At 37.0% G+C, this 17,694-nt stretch overlaps 1 protein-coding gene across 9 annotated transcripts in view; it reads right to left on the bottom strand.

Moving 5' to 3' along the window:
* The window catches only part of DIP2 (disco-interacting protein 2), a 440,396-nt gene that overhangs the window by 52,714 nt on the left and 369,988 nt on the right, over nt 1-17,694 (bottom strand). For 6 of the 9 annotated variants that reach the window (XM_067157712.2, XM_067157695.2, XM_067157732.2 and 3 more), the window contains 4 exons: nt 9,850-9,980; nt 7,581-7,827; nt 5,048-5,187; nt 490-617 (listed from right to left, as the gene is read on the bottom strand). In XM_067157712.2, the coding sequence (XP_067013813.1) occupies nt 490-617; nt 5,048-5,187; nt 7,581-7,827; nt 9,850-9,980 (646 nt within the window). The remainder of the gene's footprint in view (nt 1-489; nt 618-5,047; nt 5,188-7,580; nt 7,828-9,849; nt 9,981-17,694) is intronic. The other 3 variants (XM_067157721.2, XM_067157727.2, XM_067157758.2) reach the window with 1 other exon arrangement.

Raw genomic sequence — 17,694 nt, 5'->3', positions numbered from 1 at the left:
AAGAGTTGATAAATAGAAGGATTGCTTCTTGGATCAACACTTGAAACCACACACTGAATCAAACAATAAAAGCATTTTGAGCAAATAGTACAAACAATTATTATCAATAATACCATTCAAATATCACAGCAGAGTGACTTTTTTTTTTTTTTTTTTTTTAAAGAGGAAACTTTTAGGAGTATAAATTTCAAGAAAATCATTTACTGAACAGTCAAAAAATAAGTATGTGTCTGTGTTGATTAACGAGGCAAGGCTATTAGAAAATGTATATCACTATGAAGCTCACTTCTATGAATGAAGTCTCTTCATTTATGAGAGTAAACCCCTGTCTTCCTCAGCAGCTTGCAGTACCTACATTTGAAGTAACAGTTGACAACTCTTCCCTTCCCCTTAAAATATCAAACGGATATAGCAAGTTGTTATTTGTCACCAGTCTAGTTTTCTTTTAATAAACATTAAGAAAAAATTCAGCAGATAAATAACAGTTACCTGAAATCGAGGTAGGCCAACATTTCAGCAGTCGGGGCTCTGTACATTACTGGCAGTTTCTTCTTGGGCATATCATCAGTGTCTAACGTAACTGGCCACGATTTGATGTCCACAACATTACTTGCTTCCTGTAATTGTATTGAACACATACTTTGAAGCTGATAAATTTTCATGTAAAACTCAGAAAAGCACAACAAATTCATCAGAACACCAGAGCCATCTATTATCAGAAAATTAACTGGGAAGAGAGCAGTTTAAGATCATTCACACATTTACAGTGAACAATCAACATATCTTTTTCAGTACTATGTACTGTACAAGTTTTTAGAACCTACATTTAAAATAACAAGTTTCAGTTGTTCCCTTCCCTTTAAAATATGCAATGGGTTAAAAGTCAAGTTGTGAGTTTCACAAATAGGAAAAGTCCTCTCAGTTTTAATTACTGCATTGATGGGGTGAAAGTTCCTTTTGGGTATCATTGTAAGTACCTAGGTGTTAATATAAGGAAAGATCTTCATTGAGGTAATCATATAAATATGATTGTAAATAAAGGGTACAGATCTCTGCACATGGTTATGAGAGTATTTAGGGGTTGTAGTAAGGATGTAAAGGAGAGGGCATACAAGTCTCTGGTAAGACCCAACTAGAGTATGGTTACAGTGTATGGGACCCTCACCAGGATTACTTGATTCAAGAACTGGAAAAAAATCCAAAGAAAAGCAGCTCGATTTGTCCTGAGTGATTTCCGACAAAAGAGTAGCGTTACAAAAATGTTGCAAAGTTTGGGCTGGGAAGGTTTGGGAGGAGACAAGGTGCTCAACTAAGTGGTAAGTAATACCAATATTGTTGGTCCATTATAGGACATTATGAATTTTCCAGCTAACTCATTCCTGGTTGCCAGCGTTTTGCCCCAGTGTGCTAAGTTGGGCTCATCAGTTGATAAATAGCACACCCACCAAGACGCATGACTAGTGCATACCGTGGAGGCCACTGCGTAGGCTACCTGGAGCCATCAGCAGTGCCAATGCACTATGAGAGACTTTGTCTCGTTATGAAAAATTGATGCCTGACTGGCGATCAGATGATATAGATGTAGATTCCGATAGGGAACCTGAAATATTTTTCCCGAATGAGTAAATTTCTAATACCAATATTGTTGGTCCATTATTGGACATTATGCATTTTCCAGCTAACTCATTCAAGTGGTATGTTCCGAGCTGTTAGTGGAGATATGGCTTGAAATGACATCAGTAGATGAATAAGTTTGAATGGTGTCTTTAAAAGTAGGAAAGATCACAATATGAAGATAAAGCTGCAGTTCAAGAGGACAAATTGAGGCAAATATTCATTTATAGGAAGGGGAGTTAGGGATTGGAATAACTTACCAAGGGAGATGTTCAATTTCCAATTTCTTTGCAATCATTTACGAAAATGCTAGGAAAACAACAGATAGGGAATCTGCCATCTGAGTGACTGCCCTAAATGCAGATCATTAATGATTGATTGATTGATTGATTGATTGATTGATTGATTGATTGATTGATTGACTGGTTGATTGAATCATCATAAGAATAAGAAATCATAAGTAAGGAGCAAAAAAGGGGTCAGTATAGTTCTATTGTTTTAAGAACCAGGAGGAAAAAGGGATGTTGTGCAACAGAGGTGTCTTCATAAGAGGAAAGTACAACAGGAGGTGAATTACTACAGGAAAAAATTGAAGGTTGTAAAAGAGGAAATAAATTACATTAGCTTAGATAAAATTGAGGAACAGAAAACCAAATATCAGGCGAAATGGAGAAAAATAAAAAGGTGGAATTAAAATTGACTAAATCTATGAACAATTTGAGGAAAGAAAGTAGTGTCTTTAAATAAGCTAATTATAAAGAAATGAATGTAATCACGCCGGTCCCGTGGTGTAGGGGTAGCATGCCTGCCTCTTACCCCGGAGGCCCCATGTTCGATTCCCGGCCAGGTCAGGGATTTTTACCTGGACCTGAGATCTGGTTCAAGGTCCATTCAGTCTATGTGATTAGAATTGAGGAGCTATCTGACAGTGAAATAGCGGCCCCAGTCTAGAAAGCCAAGAATAACGGCCGAGAGGATTTGTCGTGCTGACCACACAACACCTCATAATCTGCAGGCCTTCGGGCTGAGCAGCGGTCACTTGGTAGTCCAATGCCCTTCAAGGGCTGTAGTGCCATGGGGTTTGTTTTGTTTGAATGTAATCACAACAAAACTGTTAATGAACAACTCAAATAATAATAATAATAATAATAATAATAATAATAATAATAATGTTTTTACGTCCCATGGTTTTTGGAGATGCCGAGGTGCTGGAATTTTGTCCTGCAGGAGTTCTTTTATGTGCCAGTAAATCTAGCGATACAAGACTGATGTATATGAGGTAGGTAAGGGTTATTCTGTCCAAACCGCCGCAGAGGTGTTCCTGAGCTAGAGTTTATGTGCGGTAGGGTGGCCAGTTCCTTTCCGCTCCTCCATTCCCTTATCCCCAACCAACAGTGCGTGGCAACCCATCCAACTCCTGACCACGCCCAATGTTGCTTAACTTCGGAGATCACACGGGATCCAGTGTTTCAACACGGCTACAGCCGTTGGCACTGATGTATATGAGCACCTTCAAATATCACTGGACTGAGCCATGATCAAACCCGCTAACTTGGGCTCAGAAAGCCAGCGCCTTAACCGTCTGAGCCATTCAGCCTGGCAGTCAAAAGAAAACTGCCAGAGAACAGAAGCATATAACCTAATAGTAGTAAATACTGTCTTCTTGGTGACAAGACAAAGAAAAACCAATAAACTGTGATACAGAAATAACACCATATACAGAGTTCAGCTTCAGACAAAAAAAGGGAAATGCTCGTACTCCGTTAAAGTAAGTAAAAGTCTATATCCCAAGTATACTTTCGGTACCTAATTTTTTTTTTTTTTTTTTTTTTTTTTGATAGGGGCTTTACGTCGCACCGACACAGATAGGTCTTATGGCGACGATGGGATAGGAAAGGCCTAGGAGTTGGAAGGAAGCGGCCGTGGCCTTAATTAAGGTACAGCCCCAGCATTTGCCTGGTGTGAAAATGGGAAACCACGGAAAACCATCTTCAGGGCTGCCGATAGTGGGATTCGAACCTACTATCTCCCGGATGCAAGCTCACAGCCGCACGCCTCTACGCGCACGGCCAACTCGCCCGGTACCTAATTTCTAATTCTGTCACCGATTATAACCTGACCCTAGAATATCCCCACCTGTAAGTATGACAAACACAGATGTTTAACTCAAGAAACTAATTTCCTTTAAATGAATGCAACAACAGCAACTTAAGATTTGTGCAAGATGGAGTGGCATATTGCCAAAAATAATGCTTCTGTAGGAAGAGTTGTTGGCTATGAATATGATCAGGGTTTCGTAATGATCAAAACTTTACAGTTTCTATTCACTTCCGTATAATGTGCCAAGAACATGCAGTGAATCTTGGTTCCAGACAAAACATTTTTAAGAAGAGAAATATATATATGTATCTGTAATGTTTATGAGGGAAGCATGGAACACTGTGGCAAAGGAAAATGAAAATTTCATTAATCAAAACTGGAAAGATTAATTCTGACAGATTAAAGTAATTTGGAAAGTTTCTAACAGGCGATATGAACAACTGGAGGGACCTAACTCATAGTTCAAATGTAACAATTTTGTTTTTATTTCTAAGGGCATATTTACTTTTGAAAATATAATACAAATTTTATACTTCTATGTTCCCACTTTTTATCCTATTTTTATTTTGTTGCTTCAATTTAGCATACTAGTTTGTATTGTCTGCCAAAAGTTGATGTAAGTCCTCTCCAACCAATAGTGAAAACTAGTCCAACACACTTCATCCTACAAGTAAGTTGTGGAATGCACCTTCATCTTCAGTGAAGGAGTCGGGTGTGATATAATCCAAATTATTAGACCATTCTACAGGCGTAGGCCTAATTCGTTGAGATATCTTCACCAGTGGAGTTCCATCATCTTCCTGCATTTAACATTCCTCATCTTCAAATCCTTCGATTTCTATTTCAAAATCACTACCACCACTGCTGTAGTTATCACTTTCATTGGTATAACCTCCTAAAGCCACATGTTCATCCAGCAAATACAGTAATTCCTCATCAGTAACACAACCCACCGTTCACCATGCCAACATTTCTGTTTACATCGAGCATGACCTTGCCGTGATACGTGCGTAACAGTTTTCCAAGGGCATTTTATACTACTATCCAAAGATCACTAAACATTAAGATATGCAGCAATCTTTTCTAAATACTCCATGCTAAGAGTGCCAGCAGTTAACTCTAAAATTTACGAAGAGATGGCAGAGGTATATACTCATAAAACACAGGAAAGACCTAGCACGATATATGACGGAATGCGATTTTTCGCTACGACTTAGTAGGATACATTAGGGAGGGGGTTAATAGATCCAATGATAGAATAGACTCTTATCCCACTATGAAAGCTTAACATTTTAGAGTTGGAAAATTAATTTATAACTGTTGAGTTTCTTACCTTGGATTTGAGAAGCTTGATGACATTTTGATTTGAAAGCACTAACACAGACTTGCTAACATCCACAATCATTCGCACCGTGGGGAGTGTGGTTTGCAAGTTCTGCGGATGAGGAGGGCGTATTGTAACTGGCACAGCACCTGCAAATAAAACAAACATAGATGTTCATTTAGAAAAATAAAACATGGAAATCTGAATGAATTAATATATTACTAAATATTATCAGAAAAATGGAGGACAGTAATGGCTAAGAAAGCTCTCCTAAATAAGGAGGATATGCTGACCGACAAGAAGTATAATAGAAACATGGACAGTCTTTGTTTCGCAAACAAGCAAGAAAAAGGCAGGCAGAAGTATAATAGAAACATGGAGAGTCTTTGTAAAAATGTTTGTTTCGAAAACAAGCAAGAAAAAGGCAGGCTAGAAGCTAGAAACTGGTAGAAATGTGGATATGGAGTAAAATGAGCTGTATAAGCTGGACAGAAAAGAAAAGCAATAATGAAGTAATGTGCCTTTTACGTGCAGCAAAAGGCTTTGCCTATAGAATTTTAAGATTTTTTTTTAATTATTATTCAATTGGTGAGGATTACTGTTTCACAGTAGAAGTTTTCCAACAAAGGAACTTCTTGCTTTTAAAATGAGGTGAAATTAATTGTACAAAGTAAAGCATTGAAACTGATTGACTGTAGACTTTGCAGCCAATATGATTTGGTATGTGAAGTTATAATTGTGAATGGTAAAGATAACTACAAAGAAGATAACAAAAGACCCTAAATGCATTTTCTATTACAATGAAATAAATCCCCTTAAAGTGAAAATCTGAAAGTCTCACAAATTTTAAACAAAAGGAGGAGTTTTCCAAAATACCCTTATATTTATTACAATGAATGTGGAAAAAAGAAAAGGAACAATTTCTTTAAAGAGGTACTATGACATCCTGTTTTTGTTCATACTAAGTAATCGTATATTATACCGAGTGGTCCACCCACCCCTTGTGATCTTAGTTTACTACAATTCTGAAATACATTGGTCCCTCTCCCAAAACCAGAATAATATAACGAGATGTGTGGTTACGGGCTATAAGACAGCAGGAATCATGGGTGCCACTATTAATTCATTATGGGTACCTCACACAGACCAGGAACAAGTATTGTACAGGCTGGGAACTGCCCACTGCATGTCAAGCCTCGCAATAGTTCCCTTGGCAGGGGCACAGTAGGAGATGTGATAGCGGACAATGCTCCAGGGTACAGAGGATTGAATCCCATACAAGTAATTTAATTTTTTTTACCGCCAATTGCCTGCAATATAGCATGGTTGCACACTTAATAGTTTCCATAGACTGATTTGCTTATCTGACCCTGTAAAGGGCCATTGGTATCGTGATATAGGGTATGGAGCTGGGTTGAACGAGAATGATGTGGCTACAATACAGGCAACCAGTTAGCTACGATGTACGTGTTCGAAGCTTTGTAGGACACAGATAGGGCAAAGTGTGCCCCATTGGAACGACAACAACATGTGATGGCTGAAGGTATGTAGCTCCACAAACTTCCCTCCTTTGAGGCAAATAAACACATCAGTCTGTGGATACTATTAAGTATGCAACCATGGCACAATCCCAAGCAACTGGTGGTAAAAAATGTACTTACGTGGGATTCTAAACTCTGCACTCTCGAGCACTGTCCATTATCACATCTCTGACAGTATCCCTGCCAAGTGAGCTATTGCGAGATTTGACATGCAGAGGGCAGTTCCCAGCCCAAACGATACCTGTTCCTTGTCTGTGCATGCACCTCCTGTTGTAAGGTGTATGTTCTTCATACCTGTTCTTGTTTTATGGTTCATTCAAGGTATCCATAATGAATTAATAGTGGTGCTCATGATTCCAGCTGTCTTCTAGCCTGTAGCCACGCATCTCCTTACATTACTCCAGTTGAGGGAGGGGGACCGATGTATTTCAGAATTATAGTAAATGTGGTGGGTTGCATAAAACTAGATCACTCTGTATAGTTTATATTTTAAAACATTGCTATAATATAGCAGAATTATTATTATGAATAACTTTTAAAATAAACTACTACTTTGTTTCATTATGATGGATAAATTATATTACTGAGTGAGTTGGCTACATCGTAGAAATTGTGTAACTATACGCTTCCACTTAGGAGATGGCAAGTTCAAAGCCCATAGTCAGCAGCCCCAGAGATGATTTCCATGGTTTCCTACTCACGAGGCAAATGATAGGGCTGTACATTAATTAGCATTCCATTCCTAACCCTCTTACTACGCTGACTTCGTCAAAAACCAAATAATGCTGGTGCAACATTAAGGCTGCATGAAAATACTCCTCCTAGCCTCAACATTAGTGATATATTCATCTCTCCCAAACTTCATAATGATTCAAATCATAGCACAAACACAATAATATTTTGTTACTTATTGTCACTGATTTTCACTTATTAAGTCTCAAACATATGCAGTATGAAAGGAAACAATCAGCATTAATATGGAAATAAATATCTACACTTACCAACATATAGACAGCCATAAAATGCACATATTAGGTCGATGCCTGGTGGAAATATTAAAGCAACGTGGTCCCCTGTATTGATCTTCCCTTTCTCCAACAGCAAATTACCAACTCTCTCTGCTTTTTTATGCAACTGAGAACAGGTGAGCATGGTAGCTACCGTGCCCTTTGAGTTCAGAAGAGTGAAGATGACATGATCTGCAGTGCTTTGAGCTCGCCACTTCAGAATTTCCGAGATGAATTGGTACTGTGAACACAAATTTATAATATACTCTATAATTTAATAGCTAGGTCAAAGAAGAGGACAGTACAAAGTAGTCAATATATTCAGCCCCATAAAATTTCCCACTAATTTCAGTAAATTAACATTAATACCTAATGTTTCCATCATCAGCTGGAAAGCGATTGAAAAGTGTTTCTTTAAAAAAAAAATTGATAAATGCTTCAATATGACTTTTTAATTAAAATGGGGAAATCCAGCTTGATTTATTCAGTTTTTTCATAGGATTATGGTTTGCATTTTATGAAGCATGTAAGTAGGTATTTGTAGTCAAAGATTGGGAGCATATACAGTATTTAATTTCGAGATTAAATTTCTTTTTTCTTTCATCTTTTTTTTTCTGCTTGATTTTTCCTTCTTCACTTTAATCAAGTTACAAACAATTGATTATAATTGAAGATCTGCAGATTTATTTCAAGACAGGTCAGGGATTACAAAAAGAAAACACTATTTAAAAAAAGTAGATACAGGATATATCAAATTAGGTTCTCCGTTATTAGATCATACCGATTTATTTGATATAAGGCTAAAAGTGGTATATCAGGACTGAGAAGCCAACTAAGGATCTCTCCTTTCCCTTCTTTTTTTTTTTTTCAATTCGCTTTATGTCGCACCGACACAGATAGGTCTTATGGTGACGATGGGACAGGAAAGGCCTAGGAGTGGGAAGGAAGCAGCCATGGCCTTAGTTAAGGTACAGCCCCAGCATTTGCCTGGTGTGAAAATGGAAAACCATGGAAAAACCATCTTCAGGGCTGCCAGCAGTGGGATTCGAACCCACTATCTCTCAGATTCAAGCTCAGAGCTGCGTGCCCCTAACCGCATGACCAACTCGCCCTGTCCTTACCCAGTTTTATTGTTAAAGCTAAACTAATTACTGGTTATTGTTGATTTACTGGGTAAAACAACAAGATTATCAGCCCCTCAAAACAAGAAAGTGTACCAAATTAAAAGTTTCATACTTATACAGTAAAATCTAGTTAACATGAACTTGTTTTTTTTGTTTGTTTTTTTGCTAGGGGCTTTACGTCGCACCGACACAGATGGGTCTTATAGCGACGATGGGATAGGAAAGGCCTAGGAGTTGGAAGGAAGCGGCTGTGGCCTTAATTAAGGTACAGCCCCAGCATTTGCCTGGTGTGAAAATGGGAAACCACGGAAAACCATTTTCATGGCTGCCGATAGTGGGACTCGAACCTACTATCTCCCGGATGCAAGCTCACAGCCGCGCGCCTCTATGCGCACGGCCAACTCGCCCGGTGAACTTGTTTGAGAGACATACCCAATATTCTTAAACAGGTCACGATAAAAACAATATTTCCCTACCACGTGCAAACATCCTATGGTTTTTCATGAACCAGACATAAACTACTTTATTACTAAGATTATTCTTTCTTTGCTGTCACTGTGTTCTCTTGCCTGGCATCTGCAATTGGAGGTCTCTGAATTGAAATCTTTATTAAGTCAGATATATGCTCTGAGAAATCCACTAAATCCCACATCAATATAAATTTTAATTTACTTATCGTCATGTGGATTTAGAACCTAGATAAATCCCTGTACAAAATTGTTAGTATTTTCTTACTTAAGACTTGAAAACTGCTATATAGTAAACTCCTGATTATTTAGGCTAAAATGGGAGAACATACAAGAAACTTAAAGAACACAGATAATTCAATACAATGAAAATTCATGGAATAATTTTACTTCCTCTGTACATATTGTACCAGTGATGATAACTTTGTCTGTCCCATTTTTACCAGAAACATTGTAGAAGTGTGATTTCTAACTCTTCATATGAAGACTTTTGAAATTTTCAAAAATGTTCTGAAAGCCTACTACTAATACTGTTTTGGAAAAAATCCTCCAGCTTTTCTTAAAACTTTAGCTTTATAAGTCCATACAATCAATTGAAAATTTCAAGTTCTAAGTGAAAGAACAAGCTTTATTCAAGTTCACCCTGTGACAAGAGAAGAGCGTTAGACTCACCTTCCTAGCTGTATCCGATTCTTCATCCACAATACCCATATCCCGGCCTTGAGCAGAGGCCAGGCGATTGCCCTGGACAATATTGCCCACCATTACAGACGCAGGTCCTACGTCTGTAACAAAGTCAGCAGCTAGGAAGCCACATTACAAAAAGATATTGTTGTAGCTAGTTCAAAACACACAAAAAAGCACAACACACAATCACACAGCAAATAAAAAGAATGATGTTAGTTAAAAAAATAACAGTAACCAAAATACAACTTTTTACAGACATTTAAAGACTGGTACTGATTGAATGTTACTTTTTACATTATAGAAAGTTATTCAAAATAGGTAGCAAAAAGAAAACACAGGAACTTGAAGATACTAAAGTAAGAATACAGAAAGAGCATACACACATAAGTAATCAATGCCTCAATAATAATAATAATAATAATAATAATAATAAACTATGACCTCAGATACAAACTTGCAGACCATCAGAAATGGTCCCATCTGTGCAGCTGACTTACCAATTTTGATATCTGACCATGCTGCTATCCAGCAATGAAAGCAGAACAGCACTAGACAATTTCATTGTGTCAAGAGACCAGAGATTGCCCATAACAAAAACATTGAGTGTCAGGATTTTGACCACCCTTCAAAAATCTACCTCAGCTGGGATCAAAACAGTGAGCTTGTGATTATGAGTCAGAAACTCTACAAATCCATCATGGCAATTTCCGTACACAAATATAATGCTTTATTAATGAAACACGAGGGGAAAAAAGCTTTCCAACTCCCATTAATAGAGAACCCTCCAGGTTTTTTTGAAGTCTACTGATAGACAATAGTATGCTCCAACTGTAAGCTTACATCGACATGAAACTCTTTTCCAACAACAGATAAGGCAACAACAACAAACAAAAAGGTAAATGTCTTACAGAATACCGTGCAAAATAATTAGTCTATAGGATAGTATTTTAATGATAAAGGCATGTATTTCAATCCACTGTTGATTTACAGCAGAGTAATACAAAGACTACGCTTAGAAGAAGACCACAGTGAACAAAAACTATCCATATGTAAAATAATTTAAAGTTTATACCCAGTGATGATGCCATTCCCAGGTGTCACGTGCACAAATTTTATGTAAATATGATCATAAAGTTCATGAAAAATGGATGATTATACTTGTCTCACATTTCATTAATTGAATAGTTTAATAATATTCACTTTCCACATACAAACTCTTGAATTTCATTTTACGTTGATAAACCTCATGAGTCTACTTGGCCAAGGTAAAGGCGTATTTGGTTCATCCAGAAAGATCTGGGTTCAGTTCCCCGACAGGAAGTTTTTAAAAAAATTCTTCTTTGCAGAGGCACATGGTCTTGAGTTTCACTTGGACAACACCTAAATGAGTACCAGGTTAACTCCTGGAGGCAAAGACAATCAAGCATACGCCTAACCACTCTAACTTAGAACTGAGGTTACAGTCCTGAAGACTTTACCTTTCACTTCTCCAAGGCCTTTCATAACCTGTATGGAGATAACTGGTTTTGCCTTGCTTTTGGTAGAAGCCATCTAATGACAATGCATGAATGAGAATATTTTCTTCAGTAAGTTTAGGCTTTATGTATGAAATACAATAAAAAATGGATGTCAGTTTAAGATTTGTTTTATACACACACTAGAACAACTACAGAGCAATCAGTTATGATTTACTCCAGTGCACACAGTGTTTTTCTACAGGAAAGATCCCCGTTCATTCGTTGCAGCACCCCTGCTAGCTGATACATGTCCAATGTCGCAATTGTATCTCACCTACGGTATTCCCATGTGCACATTTTTGTTTTTGTTTTTAGTCATAAAGGGTATTACGGCTCGTGTCTTTATGTACGATTCATATATGTTAACTATGTCAGCTCATGAGGTTCAAACATGGTTTTAAGAAAGACTCCCTGGCGTAGACGTTCCAAGTTGTAATTTATTGGTTTTACATCCCACTAACAACTTTTATGGCTTTCAGAGACGTGAAGGTGACAGCATTTAGTCCCGCAGGAGTTCTTTTGCATGCCAGTAAATCTACTGGACATAGTTGAACACCTTCAAATACCATCGGACTGAGCCAGGATCAAGCCTGCCACGTTGGGGTTAGAAGGCCAGCACCTCAACTGTCTGAGCCAATCAGCCCAGCATTCCAAGTTTGAAAACAGTCCATAATCTTTATAATGAATTTCAGTAAACTGGATGTATCCAGCCAAAGACACTATGATAGCAGCTTAAGAGTTCTCACCGAGGAAAAATTAGATGACACTGGTCATCGTTTGGAAAATTTTCCTAAATTATAACAGTTAAAGCCATATAAAATAATTGTGGCACATCCTCTTCAATCATGTGACCTTGTATGTAGGCACACATTTTGTGAGTGGAGTGTGGAAAATTTATATAATGGACAAACAGACCCACATTTTATATTATTCTCAAACGAGGCTGGGTTCCAGCTCCATGGTGGTACAGAAAACAATCATTACTGGAGTGCGGGATCAGTGGTGAAAGAATCATTGGACCAATTTTTTTTTAGAATAAAGTTAATTCTGTTACTTATGTGAATACCATACTGAACCCCTTTATAATAATAATAATAACAACAACAACAACAACAACAACAACAACAACAACAACAACAACAACAACAACAAGAAGAAGAAGAAGAAGAAGAAGAAGAAGAAGAAGAAGAAGAAGAAGAACAACAATAACAACAACAGAGATCACGAGTGATTTATAAGAATTAAATTTATCAATGCTCCAAATTGAAGGCAGAGAAAAGAAGAGGATTCTAAGGAATAAACACCTACGATTCAAACTCATAACATTTGAACAAAGGAAGTACACCATTACAGACAGCCAAAGGGCGGCCAGGTCTGACAGGATGAAGTAGATTTGGGAGTGGAAGAAGCTGAAAAGCTGACTATTTAATACTATTAGACTTTAATGTATATGACTGATTCAAGTGCTCCAATGGGGGCGTGAACTATGTAATACATATATATATAACATAACAGAAACCATAAGAAAAAGGAGATTACAATTTTTTGGACATATTTACAGAATGGATGATTCCAGATTAACAAAAAAGATTTTCAAGTACCTTTCAGACAAAAAGGCAGCAACTAGCTGGATTCAAAAAGTAAAGAAAGATTTAGAAAGAAATAATATAAGAGAAGAAGAAACTATGGACAGAGACATTATTACCTATATCATGCAATAGATGTGATGATTCATAAAGTTTTCAATCAAAGATCCCTGCACACAGAACGACAGTACTATCACGTCTTTTGGACTGATATACAACTGTGCATCCTAAAGAGAGTAGCAAGTATGGAAAGATTCCAAGGAAGATTAAACAAGAAACCTGGTGCTAAGTGGTCCGAGGACAGAATGAAACAGCATAGTGAAAGGATGAAGAAACAGAAGAGAAAACAACGAAGTATGAAGAACTGAATTGAAATTGGCATGTGGTCCTTACCAGGCCTCATCGGAAATAATAATAATAATAATAATAATAATAATAATAATAATAATAATATAAAAAATAGGAAGGATTTTGCATGTTGTCAACAGGGTTATACCGCTGCTCACACTGCAAATAATTCCATAAGAGAAATTCACAAAGTGCTTCAACAGAACAGAGTTATTAGTGGCAATCTGGGCTCCCTCAGTCCTCCAATTTATCCTCCCGCAATGATTATCTCTAGCGTAAATTAAAAAATACTGTGTGCAAGATGAACCCACACACCATGCAAGAACAAAAATCATATTCGTCACGAAATTGTCGGGATTACTCAACAACATGAAACACAGCGAGTGATGAATAATTTCCTAGCAAGGTGCCAAAAATGTGTGGAGAATGAAGGTGGACAGTAACACCACCTTTCATAATTTGGTACGTAATGAACTTCTTAAAAATGTTTCTGTTGTATGGTATACCTTCCTGCTATGGACCTCAACTCATATGCAACAAACAAGTGCATGCTCGCCCATAGTAAAAAAACACTGCACACTGGAGTAAAGCATATCTGCTCACCCTGTAGAACTGAATGAGAAGCCCAAGTGACAGCAATTTTTTTCAGCAGCTATCTTCATTGTGATTGCTCCATGCTTCAAGTAAATACTGAAAAATAATGCCTGATTTCAAGCTATAAGGAAGCTACTTCAATCCTGAGTCAAAACATATTCAGCTGCTCACATTATCAGAAATGCCACAATAGCACAGAGAATCACACATCTGTCTTACACTGGTAAATATCATTAACAAAATGCTTGGAAAAGAATCCATGAGAGTTTTATAACACCTTAAAGAAATAACACTCAATCTCTAATGAACGGATTGTGTACAGTATGGCTAGAAGTGCTGTTGTACCCAAACACTGCGGCCTTCTTCAGTTTAGGGCTATCGTATTACCCAGCAGACATGATTACCTATATCATGCAATAGATGTGATGATTCATAAAGTTTTCAATCAAAGATCCCTGCACACAGAACGACAGTACTATCACGTTTTTTGGACTGATATACAACTGTGCATCCTAAATTGCTACCCATTACTTTCAAACTATAATATTAGTCTAATAAACCAGATAACATGAATTGCAATAAAAGAGAGAAATCTAAAGTTTTCACATGCCAAAAGAATAAATAAGCAACCATTACCCCAAATCTGCAAAACAAAAATTGCATACGTGTTTATGGCACTACATATTAAAATATCTATCATTGAGCTTGAACAACGAGAAACCTTTTACATTATTACATCAGAGGTATAAAATGATTTCTACTTGTTTTAAGTACCAACACCAACAATGGTACAAACTGGTGGGTACAATGGTGGGAAATGTTTGTAAAGAAGATAAATATGGAAGCTAACGCTGAAAAGCTGTATGAATCAGCCTTGGTGATAAGCTGAAAGCATGTAAGATGCATGGATGCGGAATAGATCACAATGCTAGTAGCAAGTGAAGGTTTATGGAAGTACTTAGTTCATTCACAGAGACTTGCAGGCTGAACGCTGAAAGGTGTAACAACTGTGTGTGCGTGCATAAGCAAACTTGTAGTTTTACATGACCGTTGATATTGTGATCACAGCCATAGGACCTCCAGTTTTACATGGAATACAAATCATTAAGGGTAAGACTTTCCAAAAATCTTACATACATTGGCCGGAATTCAAACAGTGGTGACCTTAATGAGAAGCCAGTGATTGAGCTACACGACTACCACACCATATGTGCAGATCTGCTGAAATTCCCATTAAAAAGCATGAAGATCTTGTCTCAAACAAATAAATCTACTATAGCTGATGCAAGCTCAGTCATTATTCCATAACATCAAGTAAAATGTCAAAACTCTTGCATATACAAAGAGTGGTATAACTGATCACAGAGAAGGTAATAGAACTCCTAGACAATAAGCATCAGTTCATTTAGAATCAATATTCAGCTCTAAATAACTTTAATATGTATTAAATATTTCTCCCCAGAGTAGTAAGAAAAAAGAAGATACCAAACAAAAGTAACCAAGTAACTGCAGCCTCGTCCTCTTCCTCCCTCACAGCGAGTATTTTGAAGATAACATGAGAAAAGTAGGAAAACAGAGTAAAATTTCATAGAAGGGAAAGTAAAACTAATATTTGCTGACGGTATCATGATTCAACCAAAATCTGCAACAGATTTAGAGGAGTTGTTGAATGTATGGTCACAGTTGTGAACACAAATTGGAAGATGGGCATGGGGAAAAGTAAATTAAAGTAATAGAATACATCATGTTAAGGCAGAGTATGCAAAATTTTAAAAGTAGTTTTGCTACTGGGTTAGGGCAACAATTGGAGATTGCTAGGATGAAATAACATGTTTAGGCATGGAAGTTCCTCATGATAAAGAAAAATCTGCTCACTTCAAAGTTATTAGGTTGATTTGTTGGAGGTGAAAATGAAAACGGACAATAACTGATGATGAAGGAAATGTAATACAATTAAATCTGTGTGTTACGTAAGATGGGTAGCCTGAATTACAAATAAAGATAAAACACATTTCTGAAACCAGGAGAACTTGACAAAATCTGACTATAGTGGAGACAAATTTTAAAGAAGAGATATCCAGCATAAATTTGATTAGGTCTCAAGGGATGTAAAAGTGGCAGGATGGCTGAGAGGACCAGAAAATAGAGGAGAGATAAGCTAGAATAGTTCCAATGAGGTGAAAAAAGATACCATAGGGTAGGAGAGCACGGGCAGTAGTATTAAACTACTATTTACTGATAAGATGATAAAACATAGTTCTACATATTTTTTCCTGCCTTCTTGAATGTCAACCACATAATTCACAATGGAATGTAAAAAAAAAAAATTAATGAACCACCCAGTAAATGGGACTTTCTTATTAGTATGATGGACAGCAAGTTCAAACTATTGGTATCAGAGCCCCCTCTGTGAATGAATTAGGCCATTCAAATACTAAAGTCTCACATAATACATAGAACCATTAATCTCATCCAAAAGAAAGAAAGAAATCTCAAGCATAAGAAAAGAAAAAATTCTCAAGCACAAGAAAGTACAGAAAGGAGAAATGTTCCTCATTTTATCACTTGTTGCAGTAAAAATACACACCTTTCTTTCACCACTAAAAAGAGAGGAATAGGCAGAACTGGAGCATTATACCATGTGGCAAGTACTCCCAAAGGCATGGATGGTGTAAGGGAAAAGCTACCAAATGAGTGTATTTATAAATGCAGTACAGTTTACTACAAATTGGTGTGTTTGTTTAGATCTTTGGGAGAACAGAATGGTGGTGTAGGTCATTCATCAAAGGTATGGCTCTTGCACCTCCATGTCCTTCAATGATTCTCTCTTTCTGTATTCCTGACAAAAATAGTAGCATGTAATACACACCACATTAACACACTCGTGCTGAGTACTTTACAAGACACAACAGTATTTACTTCCATAATTCACACGCTCCAATCTTTTCAAGTTCAAAGTGCAAGGAAATGTTTTTGTGTATTTTTTTTTCCTTTCAAAAGGATGGTCCCTAAAGACAACAGTAATTTTAATAATAGTTGGATACTTATCACTAGAAAGGTGCAAAGTGCTAAGGAGCATTACATAACATTGGGGCTGGGTCCAGTTCTTAAGGCCACCAAAAGATGTTGGTATTGTTAAGTCCTAGGTCTCGCATATGAAAGGTGCACTGTGTCATTAATTTGCATTTTTCTTTCATTTTCTGGTGGCAAATGGGTTATTTGAAAGTAGAGAGCAATGGTTCCTTGTCAAAGAACATAGTTTCCTTCCTTGCGATTCTGATTTTGCTATTAGGCCTATACAGAAAAGGAAGGCAGCCACAAAGATATATATTCCCAGTGATCTTAGTGGAAGAAGCTAAGGTAGTAAATCCATTTAAGGTAGTTCCTATGAGTAGTGCGAACACCTTTGATATTCAGACTGTGGCAGATAAGATTAACAAAACAAAAACTCAAAATATTTCCAAACCTGTCAACGTCACCTATGAAAGTGAAAGTTCTGAAAAAAGGGGAAACGACTAAAAGACATCAGCAACATTAGAAGTTAGCTCCTGTACACATTCTATGTACCTAAGAAAGAAAAAATTCATTTGAAGGCCATGATTTCCTACTTGGTCAAAGAAAAAACATAAAGAATATTATTTGCAGATCTATAAATAATAAACATATGAAATGTTTGCAGGACTTAAAAACTTCCAAAAATTGTGGTTTTTGTTTATATTTCAGTGTGGCAACATTCACATCAGTCTATTGCTAAGGATCGATCAGAAGTTGTCATTTGTTCCTTT

This window comes from Anabrus simplex, chromosome 1, assembly GCF_040414725.1.
Source record: "Anabrus simplex isolate iqAnaSimp1 chromosome 1, ASM4041472v1, whole genome shotgun sequence".
Taxonomy (NCBI): domain Eukaryota; kingdom Metazoa; phylum Arthropoda; class Insecta; order Orthoptera; family Tettigoniidae; genus Anabrus; species Anabrus simplex.
The sequence above is the reverse complement of the archived record's forward strand: the minus strand, read 5'-3'. Positions and strand labels throughout refer to the sequence as shown.